This window comes from Enhydra lutris, unplaced genomic scaffold, assembly GCF_002288905.1.
Source record: "Enhydra lutris kenyoni isolate GAN:26980312 unplaced genomic scaffold, ASM228890v2 scaffoldscaffold12, whole genome shotgun sequence".
In the NCBI taxonomy this organism is placed as follows: domain Eukaryota; kingdom Metazoa; phylum Chordata; class Mammalia; order Carnivora; family Mustelidae; genus Enhydra; species Enhydra lutris.
This window is the reverse complement of record NW_019154096.1, coordinates 53,615,595-53,635,726: the sequence shown is the minus strand read 5'-3', so window position 1 is coordinate 53,635,726 and position 20,132 is coordinate 53,615,595. Positions and strand designations below refer to the sequence as shown.

Genomic DNA, 20,132 nt, shown 5'->3' with positions numbered 1-20,132 from the left:
AATGAGCAAACTTATTTCCTCACCCAAGAGCATGGAAGAAATTATGCCATTGTGCCAGATGCCAGAAGATTTCTAACCATGCACCACTGAAGTAGAGGGTGGGAAAAAAACAAAACAAAACACATCGTACAGACACACACCAACATGACTCTATAGCTTAGAGATCCTGGCTTACAAAGTATGGAGAAAACAAAAGGAACAGATGCTCACTTGGCTAGCTCTCAATGAAACTCATTAAAATTGTCACCCCGTCCTTGGATCGGTGCTCATGCTAAGATTTTACCTTGTTTAGCCAGAAGTCACCCACTTGTGATGAAACTGAGCAATGTAGCCAAAAAGGAGAATTATTTTTAAAGGCCCAAATAATTGATACCTCATTTTAATGTACAAATGCTGGATACAAAACAGGGCCAATTAGCACTTGCTGGTTGTGACTACATGACTGAAAAAAATAAATATATGTAATTTCTTGTTTTCACATTTTATAGCAAATTACTAAGAAACTCTAAGAGATACTTAACTGACTATCTTTTTAAATTATAATTTTAAATAAACTGACATTTCTTACATGGATCATTTCTAACGGTTATAGTTTGTATGATATACTTTCAGTTGGTTAAGTAGGTCTGGTAACTACAGCATATCTTAAGAAATAAACTAAAAATAATAAAAAATGTGGAGGTGTCCTTTGATTTCTGTAGCAAATGATGGAGACTACCTGATTACCAGCTCCAACTCTAAATAATAACAGTAAGTAACTGAGAGCCTTAGTCTATAATAAAATAGACTAAACTAGTTAAAGTTGGGAATGTTCTAACAGTGACAAAACCCTGAATAGTTATTAAGGCAGTAATTTTGCATATATGCAAGGTAAAAGTCCAGCCCATACTGGAATTTTACTTACTCCTAGAATAATCAAAATTGCTGTTACCTAAATTTAAGTCAAAGTTCCTATGTAATTAGAGATACTTGGAAGATTAGAGCCATACTTAATAAAATTATTAGACCATAAGGTCTCTAACATGTGATTACTTTTTTATCTATATATATGCACATGTTTTATACATGAGAAAATGTAGCTCATATGCATGATAAAACATACCTGTCCACTCAGATCAAAATCAACAAAAACAGTATTTCTATTATTGACCACCCAAAAAATAGTAATAGCGATATAATAATTGAATTTTCTATAGCATACTTCACAATCCTTACAATGGTTATTCTATACTTAATTACATTTAGAACCCATGAACAACCTTATAAAAATAACTGTATATTTTCTTTCACAAATCTTATTTGTAATAATCCATAACCAGTGTCAAGTAACAAATGTGAGTTAGACAGAAGTGTGACCAGAATGCATAACCAAAAAATTCCTTTACAACTGAAGAGATGGGAGACTCAATTTGCTGTCTGCTTTGGAAATGATACCTGATGTACTCCTTTTTAAATATAAAATCCTGTGATAATCTTTAACAACAATACTGAGTGAAGATGTTTATAAATAAAGCATTGTTATGATGTAGTATAATACTACTAATGGGTAATATTACTTACTTTGGCCACACAATTTTCAGTCTTCATAGCAGTGCTTGCTAGACATACTGTTTCTTGGTTTAAGCAGAGCCTGGCACAGCTGTTATAGGTCTGTAAAGACAATTTTTTAGAAACAGGTTTATTAAAATGTGGTCACATACAGTTTTCAAGTTCTGTCCTATTCTCAAAATCAACACATGAAGAGACTTACGTATAAATTCCAGATTTATGGGTACTGGAAACAAGGCAGGCAGATAGAAGCAAAAGAAAGTGAGAGCCCACAAGAGCCACCGATGAGCTCATGAACAAGTATGTAAGCAGCAGTGGTCTCTCTGTACGTATGGAAGGTGGGGGCGCTATTCAAAAATGTGCAAAGGACTTGAACAGATATTTATCCACAGAAGATATACAAATGGCCAAGAAGCACATGACAAGATGCTCAACATCACTAATCATTTCAGAAACGCAAATCAATTCCACAATGAGATATCACTTCATACCCACTAAGATGGCTACTATTTTTTTTTAAAGATTTTTATTTATTTATTTGATAGACAGAGATCACAAGTAGGCAGAGAGGCAGGCAAAGAGAGAGGAAGGGAAGCAGGCCCCCCACTGTGCAGAGAGCCTGAAACGGGGCTCGATCCCAGGACCCTGAGATCATGACCTGAGCAGAAGGCAGAGGCTTTAAACCCACTGAGCCACCCAGGTGCCCCCAAGATGGCTGCTATTAAAAAACAGAAAACAGCAAGTGTTGGCAAGGATGTGGAGAAACTGCAACCAATGTGCACTGCAGGTGGGAATGTATAAGCATACATACACTGCTGTGGAAAACAGCATGGTGGTGGTTCCTCAAAAAATTAAAATTGGAACTACCGTATGATCTAACAATATCACTTCTGGGTATATACCCAAAAGAAATGAAAGCAGAATCTTGAAAACGTTATTTGTATATCCATGTTCCTAGCAGCATTACTCACAACTGCCAAAACATGGAAGCAACCCAAGTGTCCAGGGACAGATGAAGGGACACACAAAATGTGGCATATACATCAAGTGGAATAGTATTCAGCCTTAAAAAGGAAGGAAATTCTGGCTTATACTATGATATGAATGAACCTTCAGGACATTATGGTAGGTGAAATAAGCCAGTCACAAAACGATAAATACTATATGATTCCACTTATATGAAATACTTAAGAGGAGGCAAAATCAGAGAGTTAGAAAGTGGAATGATGGTTGCCAGAGCTAGGAGAAGAAATAGGATATTACTGTTTAATGGGTAGAGGGTTTTAGTTTTACAAAATGAGAAGAGTTTTGGGGATGGATGGTTGTGACAGTTATACAACAATGTGAATGTACTTAATCCACTGAACTGTACATTTAAAAATGGTTAAGATGGTAAATGTTATGTTACATGTATTTTATCACAATTTAAAAAACTGGTTACACTTCATGGTAAGCAAATATTATTAATTGGCCAATACAGTATAACAACGTTTTTAAGTTTTCCTTCATGTTTGTATAAATCATGATCCTCAAAGTTTAGCATGCATCAGAATCATTAGGAGGACTTGTTAAGACACAGAATGTTGGAGTGCCTGGGTGGCTCAGTAGGTTGGGCAACTGACTTTTTGGGTTTTTTTAAAGATTTTATTTATTTATTTGAAAGACAGAGATCACAAGTAGGCAGAGAGGCAGGCAGAGAGAGAGGAGAAAGCAGGCTCCCTGCTGAGCAGAGAGCCCAATGCGGGGCTCCATCCCAGGACCCTGGGATCACGACCTGAGCCAAAGGCAGAGGCTTTAACCCACTGAGCCACCCAGGCACCCCTGGGCAACTGACTCTTGATTTTGGCTGGGGTCATGGGATAGAGCCCCACATCAGGCTCTGTGCTTGGCATGAAGTCTGCTTTGGATTCTCTTTCCCTCTGCTCCTCCCCCAACTTGCTCACTCTCTCTAAAAGTAAGTAAATAAGTAAGTAAGTAAATAAATAAATAAAATCATAAAATCTGAAGGGAAAAAAAAAAAAGGAAAGGAACACCCCCCCCCCCCCCCCGTGCACAAATTGTTAGGTCCTACCCCCAGGCTTCTGAGAATGCTTTTATAACAATTCCCTAGTTGAAGTTAATGCTCTTGGTTTAGGAACACTTTTTGAGAACTACAATGTTGGAGAACTATATGTGCTGGAATTAAAGAGAAAAATCTTAAGACATAGGCAATCTCTTATAAGCAACAAAAGGAAAAAATCCATTTTTTAAAATTCTGAATTACAGAATAGTTGTAAAATGAGTTTCTGTATACCCTTCTCCCCAGCTTTCCCTTATGTTAATGACTTACATAACCACAGAATGCTTATCAAAACTAAACAATTAACTTGGTACAAAATAAAGAATTTCTTCTGAATTTCACCAATTCCCACTAAGATCCTTTTTCTATTCAGGATCTAACCCAAGATGCCACACTGAATTTAGTTATCATGTCTCTTTAGTTTCGTCTAATCTATGACAATTTCTCAGTCCTATCTTTTAGGACTATGACACTTCTGAAGAGTACTGATTAGTCTATATTTTGTCTCTCAATCTGGCTTTGTCTCATGCTCTCTCATGATCAGATGAGGGTTATACATCATTGGGAAGGATACCACAAAGGTGATGCACTTTTCTCAACACATACAGTTAGGAGGCAGGTTGTTAAGTATTTCTAGTGATGTCAGACTTTATCATATGCCTATGGTCATATCTGCCAAGATTCTCCACTGTAAGTTTTTTATTTTTCCTTTAGGAATCACAAAATATATTGGGAGAAATATTCTGAGATGATGCAAATACTTGGATTCTACTTCAACTTCTGCCTGCTAATTTTAGCATCCATTGGTGGATCTTGCCTATGATAATTTTCACTGTGGTGTTCTGATGGTGATTTTTAGATTTCCTGCTTTCCTTCCACATTTATTAAATGGAATTATTTTTCTGTGAGGAAAAGCTATGATTTCTCCTATTATTTATGTCAGCAATGGATGAGCTATTCATGTTGGTCAATTATCATTCTTTGGAAAGATGTAGGTAAAAACATTTAAGAAAATGGAGAAAAAGTATTATAAAATTGGTTTTCCATTCAAATTAAACTTTGAGAAATTTATAACCACTTAACTGTTTTATTCTTACACAATTTAAGCTGAAATTATTTCAAAACATATTTTAAAGATTTTATTTATTTATTTGTCAGAGAGCACGAGCGAGCAAGCATACAAGCAGGGAGAGTGGCAGGCAGAGGGAGAAGAAGAATCCCCACTGAGCAGGGAGCCTGATGCAGGACTTGATCCCAGGACTCTGGTATCATGACCTGAGCCAAAGGCAGAAGCTGAACGGACTGAGCCACCCAGGCATCCCCAATACATATTTTATTATTTTTTATTTTTTTATTTTTTAAAAGATTTTATTTATTTATTTGACAGGCAGAGATCACAAGTAGGCAGACAGGCAGGCAGAGAGAGAGGAAGGGAAGCAGGCTCCCTGCTGAGCAGAGAGCCCGACGCGGGGCTCGATCCCAGGACCCTGAGATCATGACCTGAGCCGAAGGCAGAGGCTCAACCCACTGAGCCACCCAGGCGCCCCCCCCAATACATATTTTAAAGGAATAAATTGGATCATCTGACCTTTGTGTATAGCAGCTATTAGAGCACGTATCTTCTGGGCTCAGGGTTCAGTACTTTTTTGCAACTACTAATACTACAAACATTTATTATTCAGGTATAGACAACATAAAAGCTTTTAGATGAAACTTCCTATGTTTTTAAAAGACATTTATGAAGTGATTGGTATATACTGAATAACATAAAAAATGTAAGCCGAAGAGTTCAAGTTCTAATAATGCCAGAGATGCTTACATGGGATTAACCCTCATAAGGTAACAATTACAAACCACAGGGAAAAATTTTAACAATAACTACTTAAAGGCACTGGAGAATGACCTAAAGTAGTAAGAAACTGAGGGGAAGAATAGACTGAGAATAGACTGACCTTCAAAGAGGAGCAACACACAGGGTAATATCCATGTATATGTGCTTTTTCCCTGAGGGTACTCACCAATCTACTTGATGCAGGGTGACTAAAATTCAGTTAGAAAGCCAGTTTATTGGCTTGATATGCCAAAAGATGGAGCTCAGGGCTGCCACAGTGGCTGAAGATTGAGAAAGCATAGAAAACAGACCCACAGGGGAGGCTCAATTCTCCTCTAATCCATGGCTAATCCCCAAACTACATAAATGAATGGGAGACTATAAGGATTCCAATGGAAAGTAAGAGAAGACTGAAAGACTGGGGTAGGGACTGAAGCTGTTGCCCATGAGGGGAGACAGAATTTAGATTCTGATTCCTACTAAATTACAGGAACTTAATAGGCATCTCAAACTTTCACGAAAAACTTGGGATGACCCTGCATCGACAGTAAACAGCAGGTCTTAGGAGTAAAGCCTCTACCTTAGTTTCATGGGAAAAATCAAAACATACCTGCCCTAACAAATGTAAACCAACAGTCTGTGAAGTCACAGTGATCAGTCAGTAAGTTAATCAGCAGAAGATAAAAGAATCCAGAATCTCTGCAATGAGTAATTTATAATGTCCACTATATAATCAAAAACTGCTAGCTCTAAGAAGCAGATAAATGGAACCCAGAGTCAAGAGAAAAAAGAACCAGTAGAAAATGGTCCTAAGATGATCTAGTATGGGAACCAGCTTATAAAGGCTTTATAGAAGCTATAATATTCAACATCTTAAATGAAACATACAATCACAATGGATAAACAGACAGAAATTTTCACCAGAAAAATGAAAACCCAAAATGAACCAAAATTCTACGACTGCAAAGAATACATCTGAATTTTTTTTAAAAGATTTTATTTATTTATTTGAGAGAGAAACAGTGAGAGAGAGCATGAGCATGGAGAAGGTCAGAGGGAGAAGCAGACTCCCCATGGAGCTGGGAGCCCGATGTGGAACTCGATCCCAGGACTTCAAGATCATGATCTGAGCCGAAAGCAGTCGTCCAACCAACTGAGCCACCCAGGCATTCCCATACTATCTGAAATTTAAAAATTTACCAGATGGGTTTAAAAGCAGAGTGGGGATGGCAGACAAAAAGGTCAATGAACTAAAGAGAGATCAACTAAAATGATCTAAACTGAAGGATAGAGAGAATAAAAGAACAAAAATGAACAGAGGCTCAGTTATCTGTGGGTAAGTGTTAATGATCTAACATAGTTGTAAACTGAAAACCCACAAGAAAAGTGAGAATGGGGCACAAAAAAAGTTATAAGAATAATGATCAAATAGTTCTCAAACTTGGTGAAAACCATTGGCTTACCGATCTGAGATCGGCAAACTCTAGGGCGATTAAATACAAAGATAACAAGAACTAGGAACAAACAGTCAAAACTGCTGAAAACCAGTATCAAAGACAAAACCCGGAAAAAGCCTAAGAAAAAAGGGATGCTCCATACATGGGAGCCAACAATACAAATAAAGGCAGACATAAAAAGTTTCACCATAAACAACGAAGACTAGAAGATAAGAAACAACACGATTAAAGTGCTGAAAGAAAAAAAAAACAGGTTTCTTACTATAAGAACAAATAATCATAAATATGAAAAGGGAGAGATCTAGAACAAACTCTGTGGTACTGAATTAGAATTGCAGATACAAATATGAATTCATGGTTTTGAAAATATATCAATATAGGTGTAAAATATAAGTTAATGCTTCAAACTTGGCTTCTAAATACCATTTTACACTGAAAGGAACCACAGCTCTCTGGAGATACACCGATTCCAGGATTGCACAGGGAAAATACAAGATAAACATGGAGATACACAGGGAATAAGAGGTATGTCACAGGGGCACATGTCAAAGGGGCTCTTGTTAGCCCAATATAGAATAACCTGAATATTAAAATTAAAAATATGAACAGTTTATAATCTGTTGGATAAAACAGGATACATTTTGGGATGCCTGGTTGGCTCAGTTGTTAAGCAGCTGCCTTTGGCTCAGGTCATGATCCCAAGGTCCCCGGATCAAGCCCTACATCTGGCTCCCTGCTCAGCAGGAAGCCTGCTTCTCCCTCTCCAACTCCCCTTGCTTGTGTTCCCTCTCTTGCTGTTTCTCTCCCTGTGTCAAATAAATAAACAAAATCTTAATAAATAAATAAATAAATAAATAAATAAAAATAGGGTACATTTCTCAAAAGACCCAAAATACCAAAACTGACATGATAAGAAAAAGACAACCTGAATAGCTCTATATCTATTAAAGAAACTGAAATTGTAAGTGAAAATTATTCCACATAAATTAAAAAACAAAATCTTCTCCAAAAAGAAAACTTCTGGCCCAGATGGTTTCACTGGTGAATTCTATTAAATATTAGTGAAGAAATAACACCAGGACCATACACAAACACTTCTAGGAAACAGAGGAGGAGTGGAAAACTTATCTCATTTTATGAGGGCAGCATAACCCTGACACCAAAACCTGACAAAGACATTAGAAAGAAAACTACAGGGGTGCCTGGGTGCTCAGCTGGTTAAGTGTTCAACTCTTGATCTCAGCTCAGGTCTTGATCTCAGGGTTGTGAGTTCAAACTCCACACTGGGCTCCATGCTGTGTGTGGAGCCTGAAGGAAGGAAGGGAGGGAAGAAGGAAAGGAGGGAGAGAGGATGGGAGGAGGGAAAGGAGGAAGTGGGCGGGGGAGAGAGACAGGAAGGAAGGAAGGAAGGAAGGAAATTACAGACCTATATCCCCCATGAATACAGACACAAAAATTCTTAATAAAGTCAATTAATGTAATTAACCATATTAACAGAGCAAGTGTGGAGGGGAGCATTTGACAAAATTAAACACTCACTCATAATGACAATAACAGCAATAAAACAAAATCTCAGCAAGCTAGAAATAAAAGGGAACTTTCTTAATCCCATAAAGGACATCTAAAAAAATTTCAACTAACATCATACTTAGTGACAAAAGACCAAACACAGTCCCTCTGAGACTGGGAACAAGGCAAAGATGCCCCCTTATCACATCTATTTAAAATTATATCAGAGGCCATTGTCATTGAAATAAGCAAAAAAAAGGAAACAAAAGGCAAATAACTTGGAAAAGAAATATAATTGTCTTTATTCACAAATGACAGGAAAGCGTCAAGAATAAAAAATCAAATGAAAAAATTTATACTAACATTGAAAAACATTAAAAGAAATAAATCTGTTTAAGAAATGTATACTGAAAACTAAGAAATACTGCTTAGAAATATTTAAAAAGACAAAATTAAATGGAGACATATGCTATGTTTATAGACTGGAGACTCAATATTATTGAGAGGCTAATTCTACTGAAATGAATACATGAGAGAGAGAGAGAGAGAGAGTGTGTGTGTATGTGTGTGTGTCCCAGTATATATTTAAAATCCAAATCAAAACCCTGCAGACTTCTTAAAAGAAATTGCTAATGATTCTAAAATTTATACAGAAATGTATCTATGATAACCAAAACAATATTAAAATTAAGGATATTAAAGACTCACACTACTTGAATCAGACTTACTAAAGCTGTAATGATCAAGAGCGTAGTATTTGGTGCCTTATTTACAAACAATAAAGGTGCCTTATTTACAAACAATTTATTACAAACAATAAATTACAAAAAATACTGATACACACTTCTAAAAAAAGAGGACTTGAGCTTGCCTTCTGTTGAATCTAAAGCAGGGGTTGGTCAGTGCCTCAGCTGCTGGTACCCTTTGCTTTGCATCTACCAGCAGCCTCTTCTCCAGGACGTTCAGAAACAGACTACACTTGTACAGCCAAGTAATTTTTGGCAAAAGCACTCATGTAATTCAATGGGGGAAAGGAAAAGTCTTCAACAATGGTATCAAAACAACTGAATAAAAAAGCATGGGGAAAATAATGAACAGCCCACATAAGCCTTAATTTGAGATGGATCACAGAATTAAGGGTAAAAGCTAAAACTTACAAACACTCTAGAAGAAAACTTAAGAGTATCTGTACAATCATGAGGTAAGGATTACTAGACTGGGCTTCATTCAAAAATGAGAAACTTCTCATCAAAACACACCATGAATAAACAGGCAAACTTGTGAGAAAATATTCAGAACACATATCTCACAAAGAGCCAATATCACGAGTTCTAGAACTCAGTAAGACAGACAATGCAGTTTTTTTAAATGACAAAAAACTTAAATGGATACTTCACAAAAGACAACATCCAAATAGCTAATAAGCACATCAAGAAGTATTCAACACATACTCACCAAAAAAGCTTTATATTAGAACATCCATAGCAACTACATTTATAAAAATGCAAGTAGCGGGCACCTGGGTGGCTCAGTGGGTTAAGCCTCTGCCTTCGGCTCAGGTCATGATCTCAGGGTCCTGGGATTGAGGCCCGCATCAGGCTCTCTGCTTGGCGGGGAGCCTGCCTCCACCTCTCTCTCTCTCTGCCTGCCTCTCTGCCTACTTGTGATCTCTCTCTCTCTCTCTGCCAAATAAATAAATAAAATCTTTAAAAAAAAATGCAAGTAGCTTGGGTATTCACCAACAGAATGGAAAACAAACTACAGTATATTTATTCAACAGAATATACAATAAAAGGGAAGGAAAACAAACTACAGTATATTTATTCAACAGAATATACAATAAAAGGGAATATACTACTGATACACACAGCGGAATCGGTGGATCTCATAAACATTACACTGAAAGTCAGACCCCAAAAATCTATGATTCTATCACATGAAATTCTAGAAAAAGTGAAACTAACCTATGAGAGTATGTTGATCGATGTTTGACTCATGGGCAATGGGAAAACTGGCTGGAAGGAGACCAAGGATATTTTCTTGGGTAATGAAAATGTTCTACAGCTTGATAAGGGTGTGGTTACACAGGCAGACAAATTTATCATATTTTCATTGACTTATACAACTAGTATCTATGCAGTTCACTGTATGAAAAATTTACTCCAATAAAAACATAAAGGTATACAGTTAATATTTTGGGGGAAAATGAACTAAAGTTTTGTCTAGTTAATTAATAAAAATATTATGCTATTTTCTGGGGGAAAAAATAGTCATGGCAGGTTAGAAAACTAATTTATTTCCCTCCAAAATTCCTTTTCTCTCAGAAGTGAGTATAAGACACCAGGGGAATATTATATAGATTTAGGAAACCAATTCTAGACTTGCCAGAGTTTTTAGAGTAAGAGTATACATAAGCTTTTATTTTCTAGCCATCCCATCTGTAAAATGGGTAAACAATCTTGCCTACACCCCAAGGAAGTCACACAGATTAGTAAATTACAACTTGGCACAGTCCTAAGATCACTCTGGAATAAAAAGGCTAAAAAATTCAGTATTCTTACATTCAATATTTTACTATTATAAGACTCCTTCCAGGCTAAAATTAAACTAGTGAGTATAACTGCCACTGGCAAGATAGGCCCTGTCCCCATGCAACATTCGAAAAGGTAGCTTACATTGCTGAACCAGAAGCAGAGAGTTTTGCGTTGGAGTACTTTAATACATTTTTATATTGCATATAAAGCACATAAGCATAAACCAGGAAGATGCCTTGCTGAAAACTACCTTCTTTGTGAAAGCAGGCTGTAATTCTGAACAAGTTTTCAATTTTCACAGTGCTGCTAGGGTAAAACATTTTAAAGAGTTTAATTTTTTACAATGGATTCAATGACATAGGATTATCTAACAAAGTAATGGCTAATCAATAGAAGGTTTAGTTGTCAGGTGAAACATATAACACACTAAAAGGGATTGATTGCCAGACTTCTCCTTATTTACTAGAAGGTATATATTTAAAATGACACAAACTTGTTACCAAGCTGCATTTCTTTTAACCTTGCAAAAAGCTGCTTAAGAAATCTGTTCAGCAGCCCTATAGCAAAACAAGATATAGTATAATGAAAATGGCTAGTGATTGGGGGGCAGGAAGCAGGGGAGAGGGGGAGACAGGGACCTTCAGATATATGGTCACATCAAATCAAGTCCCCAGCAAGAATATGGGATAGAAAAACCAAACTACAAGGCAACATCTAGGGAAGCTGGAACTGGGCTTTAAGAACGCCACACTGATGCTACCCAATCTCGTTCAATGGATGCAATGCTGTATCTGTTCTCATTCCAAGTTACTCTTAGGGCAGATTTTAAAAAGACTCATATAGAAGGGCACAATAGGCTCCCCCCCCCATCTTTTTGTTTTTCTTAAAATGGTACATCCACATTAAGCACTGAACACAAAAAGAACTGGGTCCATATGGACTTCGACCAGCATATAAGCTGTTTCCTTTATAATTTATTCACAATATCTCAAGTCTCTATATGAAAATACACTATTTTATGGTCATTGCAACCCGGGAGTTCAATAATATTTTTTTCTACTAAGTCAGTGATTACACAATTTATCAAAGAATGATTACACTGAAATAAAAATAAAACAAAACACCAACCCCCTATACAGTCTTCCTTCCTCAAAGTAATTTTAAGAAAGCCTGTTATTAAATTGCTTCTTTTTGAAGAAGGGTTTTTGTAGCTAGACACAAATTGCCAAACCATGTTTTTTTTAAAAAGTTTATTAGACTCTAAAGGATTCAGCCAAAGAGGGAAGTTAAATAAACAAATCACTTCATCAGACTTGGAAAGATCACTTTTGTCTTACTTAAGAGACCTACATTAATTACCTTTAAGGTCTTTTACATGGACTATTTAAAATAAATACAATTTATTTATTTATTTCAAATGAGGTGCTTCTTCCAAAGTATTAAATAATGTCTACAAATGCAAAAGCATTTTTATAAATAGGTAATTAAAACAGATGACTAAAATTAAGTCAAGCTGCAAAACATTACCCAGGATGCACTGTGATTTTTTTTTTTTTTTTTTTTTTTTTTTTTTAATAAACATCTCAGGCAATTTTTTCCATCCAAAGCCCAAAACACTTTGGGGGCGGGGGGGGGGGGAGGTAGGAAGTTTCATAGGGGAAAAAAACCACACATATATAATGAAATAATGCCAAACCCCAAACTAAAGTATTTACAAGATAGTCCCTTAAGCATAGTTTGTCATATTGCAGTTACACCTTGCCTACTGCCAAGTCAAAGTGCTTACTATTGCCACTAGAGGGAGAAATGTCTTAACACAAAGCAACGGCAGATAGGGAATGGGTTTTCTTGAGCAATTATCAGAACAAAGCTCCCCTGGCTGTGTGTACCTTCTAATTACTCAATACAATTAAAATGACTAACCTAAAACAAATAGAAAAAAAAAAAAAACTTGCCTGGCTAATATCAGGGACTTCATTAAACCTTTCCCCTCATCAATCAAATCAGAAAGAAGGGAATGCCATCATATACAAACATTATAGAGCTATTAAAGGAAGTAAATTCAGTGAGTTTCTTTTTTTTTTTTTTCTAAAGGAAGAAAAGAAGTGGCTCTCTTGAAAAAAGAAATGTCGTGGTATTTACCCATCTGGATGCTGCTTGAAAACAAATTGTCCTCCAAAGAGCAGAAATACAGTGTGTTTTCTCTCAGTTCACTGGCTTATGAATGACTTTTTGTTGTTGTTGTTGTTTTGTTAATACACACTATAATGTCATTTTCTGTGTCAGTGATGTGCTTTTTCCTCCTACTCATCCAACTGTATAAAGGAGCTATGCCAATCAGACCTCCATGCTTATATGGGGCTGTTTAGGTTCTTCACTGCTGTTTTTTATGGATCTAGTTTAAGGTAATGTTTAGAACAACACGGGAATTTAGGGGCATGGGGGTAGGAAAGGAAAATATCTACTTATTCCTTCTGAAAGGCTTATGTAGTTCCCTTTATAAGGCCCAGTCATTAACAGAAGATGACAAGAGTCATTTTTCTTTCAGCTGACAATTGTGACATTTTTCCAGCAGCACGCAAGGTGTTGAAAACCTGGCAGCTGTTACCTCCTGGGATGAAGATACTTTTTTATCCTCCCTTGACAGTTTAACTCAGTGGGTCAGCACCTTTAAAGACTGCAAAGTATCCTTGAAGAGGATGGGAGCTTGAATTACTGCTCCCTCCCTAATCAATGTAAACCCTCACTGCAGGTGAAGTCTCCATCTATAGAGGTGCATGGGGGAGGAAAATGTAATGCCCTGAGCCAGATGGTTTTTATCTTGTTTTTAAAGAATAAAGGAACAAGCTAACAAGGGAGACAGCTACTTTGTTAGCTTCTTGGCCTCTCTCATGGCTTTGCATCCCCAGGGTTCCAGCTACACAAGAGAAAGAATACAGAAAAACGTAAACACTTAAAGAAATATAACTAGAGGGCTGGCATCATGCTGCTTTCAAAGAGTTGAGAGAGCTCTACTCAATGCTTTATTTATCACTGCCCACGTTCTCAGGATGGTAAGTGGACACATACACAAAGGGAATGGGGGATGGGGAAGGATTAGATAGAGGTCACAATTTACTCAATTACAGAGAAAGGCAGGGCTGACAGATCCTATTAGCACCAATGTGAAGCAAAGAAGAAGTTGCATGTTGTAAGGCTACATTTTCAAAAAGTAATGAGTACTTTCGTGTATCCTCCCAGGCCTTTGCCCTTGTTTGCAGATATGAATAAAAGCACTGAAAACAGTTGCTATGGTTTCCTTGGCTTCACGTTTTAGGAACAAAAGTAGAAAGAAAATTGTAGCCACTGTACATTCTTTAAACAGAAGTTCACACTTAATGTGGAGAAGTAAAGAGATTATTCCCAAATTCAGAACCTTAAAAGGATACACTGCTTCTCTTTCCTCACCAACTTTCCTGCCTTCTGATACTGGAAATTAAATGGAAAAATGGGTAATAAAAAATGGCTTGGTGACACTGACGGCAGTCACCAAGTCTCCTGACTTTCTCCTTCAATATTTTCTTTTTCTGCTAACGTCTTTGTCAGGTTTTGGAATTATGGTTACAGTGGCCTCATAATACAGTCAGGAAGTGTTCTTTCCTTCTCTGTTTTCTGAGTTTGTACAAGAGTGAGCTATTTATTCCTCAAATGTCTGATAGAATTCACTGGTGAAACCATTTGGGGGCCTTTTGATAATGTGATTTCTTTACTAGACATCAGGCTATTCAAATTTGTTTCACCTTGCATTGGTTTCAGTAAGTTGTATTTTTCAAGGAATGTGTCCATTTCATCTAAGTTGCCAAAACTGTGGTTTAAAGTTATTTATAATATCCCCTCATTATCCTTTAAATGTCTGTAAGAATTGTAGTGATGACCCTTCTTTCCGCTCCTCCATATTTTTAAATAACTCGAAGTTACCAGGCAGTGGTCATAGTCTATCTTCACCTGCGACTGTATTTTAGAACAATATACGTGAACTATAAAATCAGTTTAAAACAACACTAAACTTATTAGAATTTAACTGAGCATTTTCAAATCAATAGTGAAAGAGTTCCTTGAAATCCCATTAGAAATATCTGCAAAAGAATCTCAAGGGATTGGCCTACATGATGCAAATCCTACTTACATCAACACTAGGTAAAAGGCAGCCTTGACATCTTTTTATCTGTATTAACTTGACTAAAGTGGGAGGGGGGGAGGGAGCAAATGGCACTTCATTATTGTCATGCAACAGAGAAAAGAGGGAGTTTAAACAGCTTATATATTATGTCCTACATTAAAAAAATCAGCAGTGGGGTAATCAAGTTCAGGGCAGTCCTGGACAGCTGCCCTGTGACCCGCTTCTATTGACCCCTGCTATTCATCACTCTTCCCTAAGATTGAGAAAGCAAGCTCCTAGGGAGTGACCACCACAATAGACAGACACAAGCCAACAGTAATCTGGTTCGAGCAAAAAACCAGATGGCACTGCAATAAATTTACAAATCTGCATTCATAGGGCTGTTAAAACACCCAGAAGCTAAAAGATTCAGAGGGCCCCAGGAGGATCTCCTACTTCCCTGTTTCTAAAGGCCATTTCTCTTTCCAAGAACACTGAGTTCATGCTCTTCATAAAGAGAATAGAGATAAAACCCTTTACAAAGAGAGGAGGGGAAAAAGCCTCATGACCTAATTAATCTCCAGAGCTTGGATCTCAACACTGAATGACAGATATTAGAAAAATCATTTTGGAGCACTAGGAGGAAAGACACAAACAAAAACAAAATGGTTGTTATATTAAAGTGGAGAGGGTGAAGCAAATCTGCTAAAAAGCTATGAAAAAGCCACAGCATATCTCTTTCAAGTACTGCACACAACGGATCTTGCAAGTAGAAAATGATTCAATAATGTATGCATTTATTTTTAAAATGAATCAGATTAGTCCCATGTGTGACCTGCTGGTCCATCTGTATGTGCTGGACTTAATAGGCACGATTCTCTCTCTTGCTTCAGTTTGAAGTATGAGAGAGATAAATTTAGTTTAATTTTCAACAGATCAGCCTATCCATTTTCCAAATGGACCATCTGGATCAGCCTATTAAAATTAATTTATAACTTTGCAGAGTGAAAATTCGTTTGTTAGCTTAAATAAAGTTGCCAAAACTTTTTGTCGTGTCATTGTTTTCTGACAGTTGTTTCTGTAGAGTGGGGAGAGACTTTCTCCCTCTAAATTTATCTTACTCAATACTGTCCTATTTATTTAGTTTTAGATTATCAGCTGTTTGTCTCCAAATAGTTAAAGCTGTAACTGCATAGTATCAATTACTAATCATTCAGGTTTTTTACAAAAGCTTCCTGAATGGATTCAGTTCTACTTACTAAACAATTATTTTTATCAAAAAGGAAAAGTGCCCATCCCCAAATTTTTACCATATAGTAAATAAAAAATGAGTATATCACAGTTTCAAGTACTTTTTCCCTATGTTAACACTGTTATACAAACTTGGAATCAGAAGGCAGAAGTAGAAACGCTTGAGCAACATTGAGATCTGGGTTTTAAATCACTCACGAGCTCATAAGCAAGTCACCTAAGCTCCCTAAGTCTCCATTTTCTTCATCTATAAATCGAGGCCCTATCTACCAACTCTGTAGGGTGAATGTGAGGATGGAATGAAACAAATACCAGGTTTGTGGTGGACACTAGACAAATATCAGACCTCTTTTCTTTTTTCCTAAGAATAGTACCGTAAGTGGAAGTAAACTGAAAATACTTTGGCTACTGCTGGTGCTCATCTTATCCAACCTTACACTAAAAGTGAAGAGGTCGTATACCTATTCTCTGGCAATATTCTAGTGAACTTGTTTTTGTTGCTATTGGGGACAAAAGATGTTAGAGGTTGCTGCAGGCAGTGAGAAGAGCAAATTTTTTAAGCAAATGTTTCTGGACATTTTCATTTTAAAAAAGAGGGCACCATGGAATTAACTTTCAAAGCAAAATGTATTATCTTTGGGGAGTGGGGTACAGTGAGGAGAAATTTTTTTTTTAAGTTATCATCATCAATAATGGCCTTTACTTTTAGAAAAAACAAACAAATACTGCTCAGACTAAAAGGAGCTAACTTCACTAGAGGCAGATCCCTTTTGACTGTTAATTAAAAAAAAAAGTGTTAAGAATCTCAAAGGAAAGTAAGTTTAAAGCAACTATTCTACTATCTGCACTTAAGAAGCATTTCAAATTATTTTTCCTGAACAAGAAAACTTTTCTTTGGTGTTGTTTTCACTAAACGTAAGCAATCAACCTTTCCTCTACTTGTACACCTAGGATATTTTTAAAAGACTGGAAAAACAATGTTACCTGATTGAAATTGATGGCTGTAAGCCACCTCAACTTCAGAGTATTCTTAATTTAAGCTCCAGTGCTTAACGAATGGCAAATTGAGGGTTTTCTGTCTTTTCTTCTGTTGTTGGTAGCTTTTTATTTTAAGACAGACTGAATTTCATACCTGTCTAAGTGAATTCTTCTCTGGTATTATCTTCCTAGGGGGTTCGCCATTATTACAGTCTTCTCTCTCTGAGGAATTCTGTGAAAGAAAGTAAGCTTTAATTCAGTTCTCATTATCTTCAATCTTATTCTGTGGGAGTAAACTGAATTACATTTCTAATTCTGTAAGCTAGAATACCATGTATATTTATGCATTTATTCACTTGAAGATTTATATACATACAGACATACACTTACATAAAGGAAAACATATGCCCATGTATATAAATAAATTTAAGTAGGGACTTAGGTGGAAAGTATTTCATCTATTTTTAAGCACTGTTCAGCAGATCACAGTCATTAGGAATCTAGTTTATTGGTCTTTGAAAATGCAGGTGACACTGGACACGAGAAAGCTCCAGTTTATACTTAGCTGGTAATAACTTAAACCATGATTATTACCTTCTATTTTAAATAATTAGTTTTAAACTATAGTAAATGTTTGGTCACTAGAAATTCTCAAAGTCTGGATCCTAAAATAAATAGTTCCTTCTCTTTGTCCTCTTCTCCGAATTTTTCTTTTATTAAAAATAACATAGTACTTAGCTCAAAACAACATAATTTCATCAATGGTTTAAAATTACAGTCCAGGGGTGCCTGGGTGGCTCAGTGGGTTAAGGTCTCTGCCTTCAGCTAAGGTCATGATCCCAGGGTCCTGGGATTGAGCCCCTCATCAGGCTCTCTGCTCAGCAGGGGCCTTCCTCCCTGCCTCTCTCTGCCTGCCTCTCTGCCTACTTGTGATCTCTGTCTGTCAAATAAATAAATAAATAAAATCTTAAAAAAATAAATAAAATAAAATAAAATTACAGTCCATTCTTGCCACTATCACCTCAAACAGCAGCTAGAAGACCATAAATGTCAATGGGATTTTTAAATACTTAAGAACAGAGGAAAAAAAAAAAAACAATCCAATTGAAAGCAAGTTCAGAATTCTAAGTATCAACAGAGTAATAAAATAGCAACCCATGGGATGAGAGAAAATATCTGCAAATCATGTATCTGATGAAGGATTAACATCCAGAATATATAAGGGTGCCTGGGTGGGATCAGTTGGTTAAGCACCTGACTTTTTTTTTTTTTTTTTTTAATTTTTAAAAATTTATTTATTTATTTATTTGACACAGAGAGAGAGAAATCACAAGCAGGCAGGCAGTGAGAGAGAGGGAAACAGGCTCCCCGAGGAGCAGAGAGCCTGACGCAGAGCTCAATCCTAGGACCCTGATATCATGACCCGAGCCAAAGGCAGAGGCTTAACCCACTGAATCACCCAGGCGCCCCGAGCACCTGACTCTTGATTTCAGCTCAGGTCATGATCTTGGGGGTCCTGGGAGAAGCCCTTCATGGGGCTCCATGCTCAGCAGGGAGTCCGCTTTAAGATTCTCTTTCTCCTCCTCCCTTTGCCCCTCCCTCTCATTCATGTGCGCACATGTGAGAAGTTGTAAAATTAAACAAACAAAAAACTCCAAACAACCCAATTCAAAAATGTACAAAGGGGGCACCTGGGTGGCTCAGTGGGTTGAAACCTCTGCCTTCAGCTCAGGTCGTGATCCCGGGATCCTGGGATGGAGCCCCACGTCGGGCTCTCTGCTCAGCGGGGAGCCTGCTTCCCCCCCACCCCTCTCTGCCTGCCTTTCTGCCTACTTGTGATCTCTGTCTGTCAAATAAATAATCTTTTTTTTTTTAAATGTACAAAGGACTTGGATAGACAGTTCTCCAAAGAAGATATACAAATGGCCAACAAGCACATGAAAAGATGTTCAACATTACTAATCATTTCAGGAATGTAAATCAAAACTACATGGAGACACCACATCACATTCATTAAGAACACTCTATCAAAAATAGACAAAACCCAAAATATATATTGGCAAGGATGTTGAGAAATTGGAACTCTCATGCACTGTTAGTGGGACTATAAAAGAATTGAGCTGCTGTGGAAAAGAGTATGGTGGTTCCTCAAAAATTAAACAGAATTATCAGAGATCCAACAATTCAGTTCTAGGTATATATTCAAAAGAACTGAAAGCAGAGTCTCAAGAGATAATGTGTACACCTGTGTTCATAACATGGAAGCAACCCAAGTGTCCAATGACCGATGAAGGGATAAATAAAATGTGGTGTAAATGGAGTATTACTCAGCCATCAGAAAGGATGAATACCCAACTTCTGCATCAACACGGATGAGACTGGAGATTATGCTAAGTGAAATAAGTCAAGCAGAGAAAGTCAATTATCATATGGTTTCACTTATTTGTGGAACATAAGTAACAGCATGGAGGACATTAGGAGAAGGAAAGGAAAAATGGAGAAGGGAAATCGGAAGGGGAGCCAAACCATGAGAGTCTATGGACTCCGGAAACAAACGGACAGTTTTAGAAGGAAGGGGCAGGTGGGAGGATAGGCAATCCTGGTGATGGGTATTGATGAGGGCAAGGATTGCAAGGTACACTGGGTGTTACTCGTAAACAATGAATCATAGAACACTACATCAAAAACTAATGAAGTACTGTATGGTGACTAACATAACGTAATAAACATAAGTAAATAAATAAATAAATTATTTATTTATTTTAAAAATTTATTTAAAAAATAAAATAAAATGTGGTGTAATATATCAATGGAATAGTATTCAGCC

General features: G+C 36.9%; 1 protein-coding gene across 2 annotated transcripts in view; it reads right to left on the bottom strand.

Moving 5' to 3' along the window:
* LOC111145162 (beta-transducin repeat containing E3 ubiquitin protein ligase) overlaps window positions 1-20,132 on the bottom strand; it is a 218,970-nt gene that overhangs the window by 63,843 nt on the left and 134,995 nt on the right. The window contains exons 1-2 of one of the 2 annotated variants that reach the window (XM_022499861.1): window positions 17,460-17,515; window positions 1,561-1,650 (exon numbers count right to left, since the gene is read on the bottom strand). In XM_022499861.1, the coding sequence (XP_022355569.1) occupies window positions 1,561-1,587 (27 nt within the window). In that variant the 5' untranslated portion in view covers window positions 1,588-1,650; window positions 17,460-17,515. Of the gene's footprint in view, window positions 1-1,560; window positions 1,651-17,459; window positions 17,516-20,132 lie in introns of those variants that run through there. The other variant, XM_022499860.1, reaches the window with a different exon arrangement.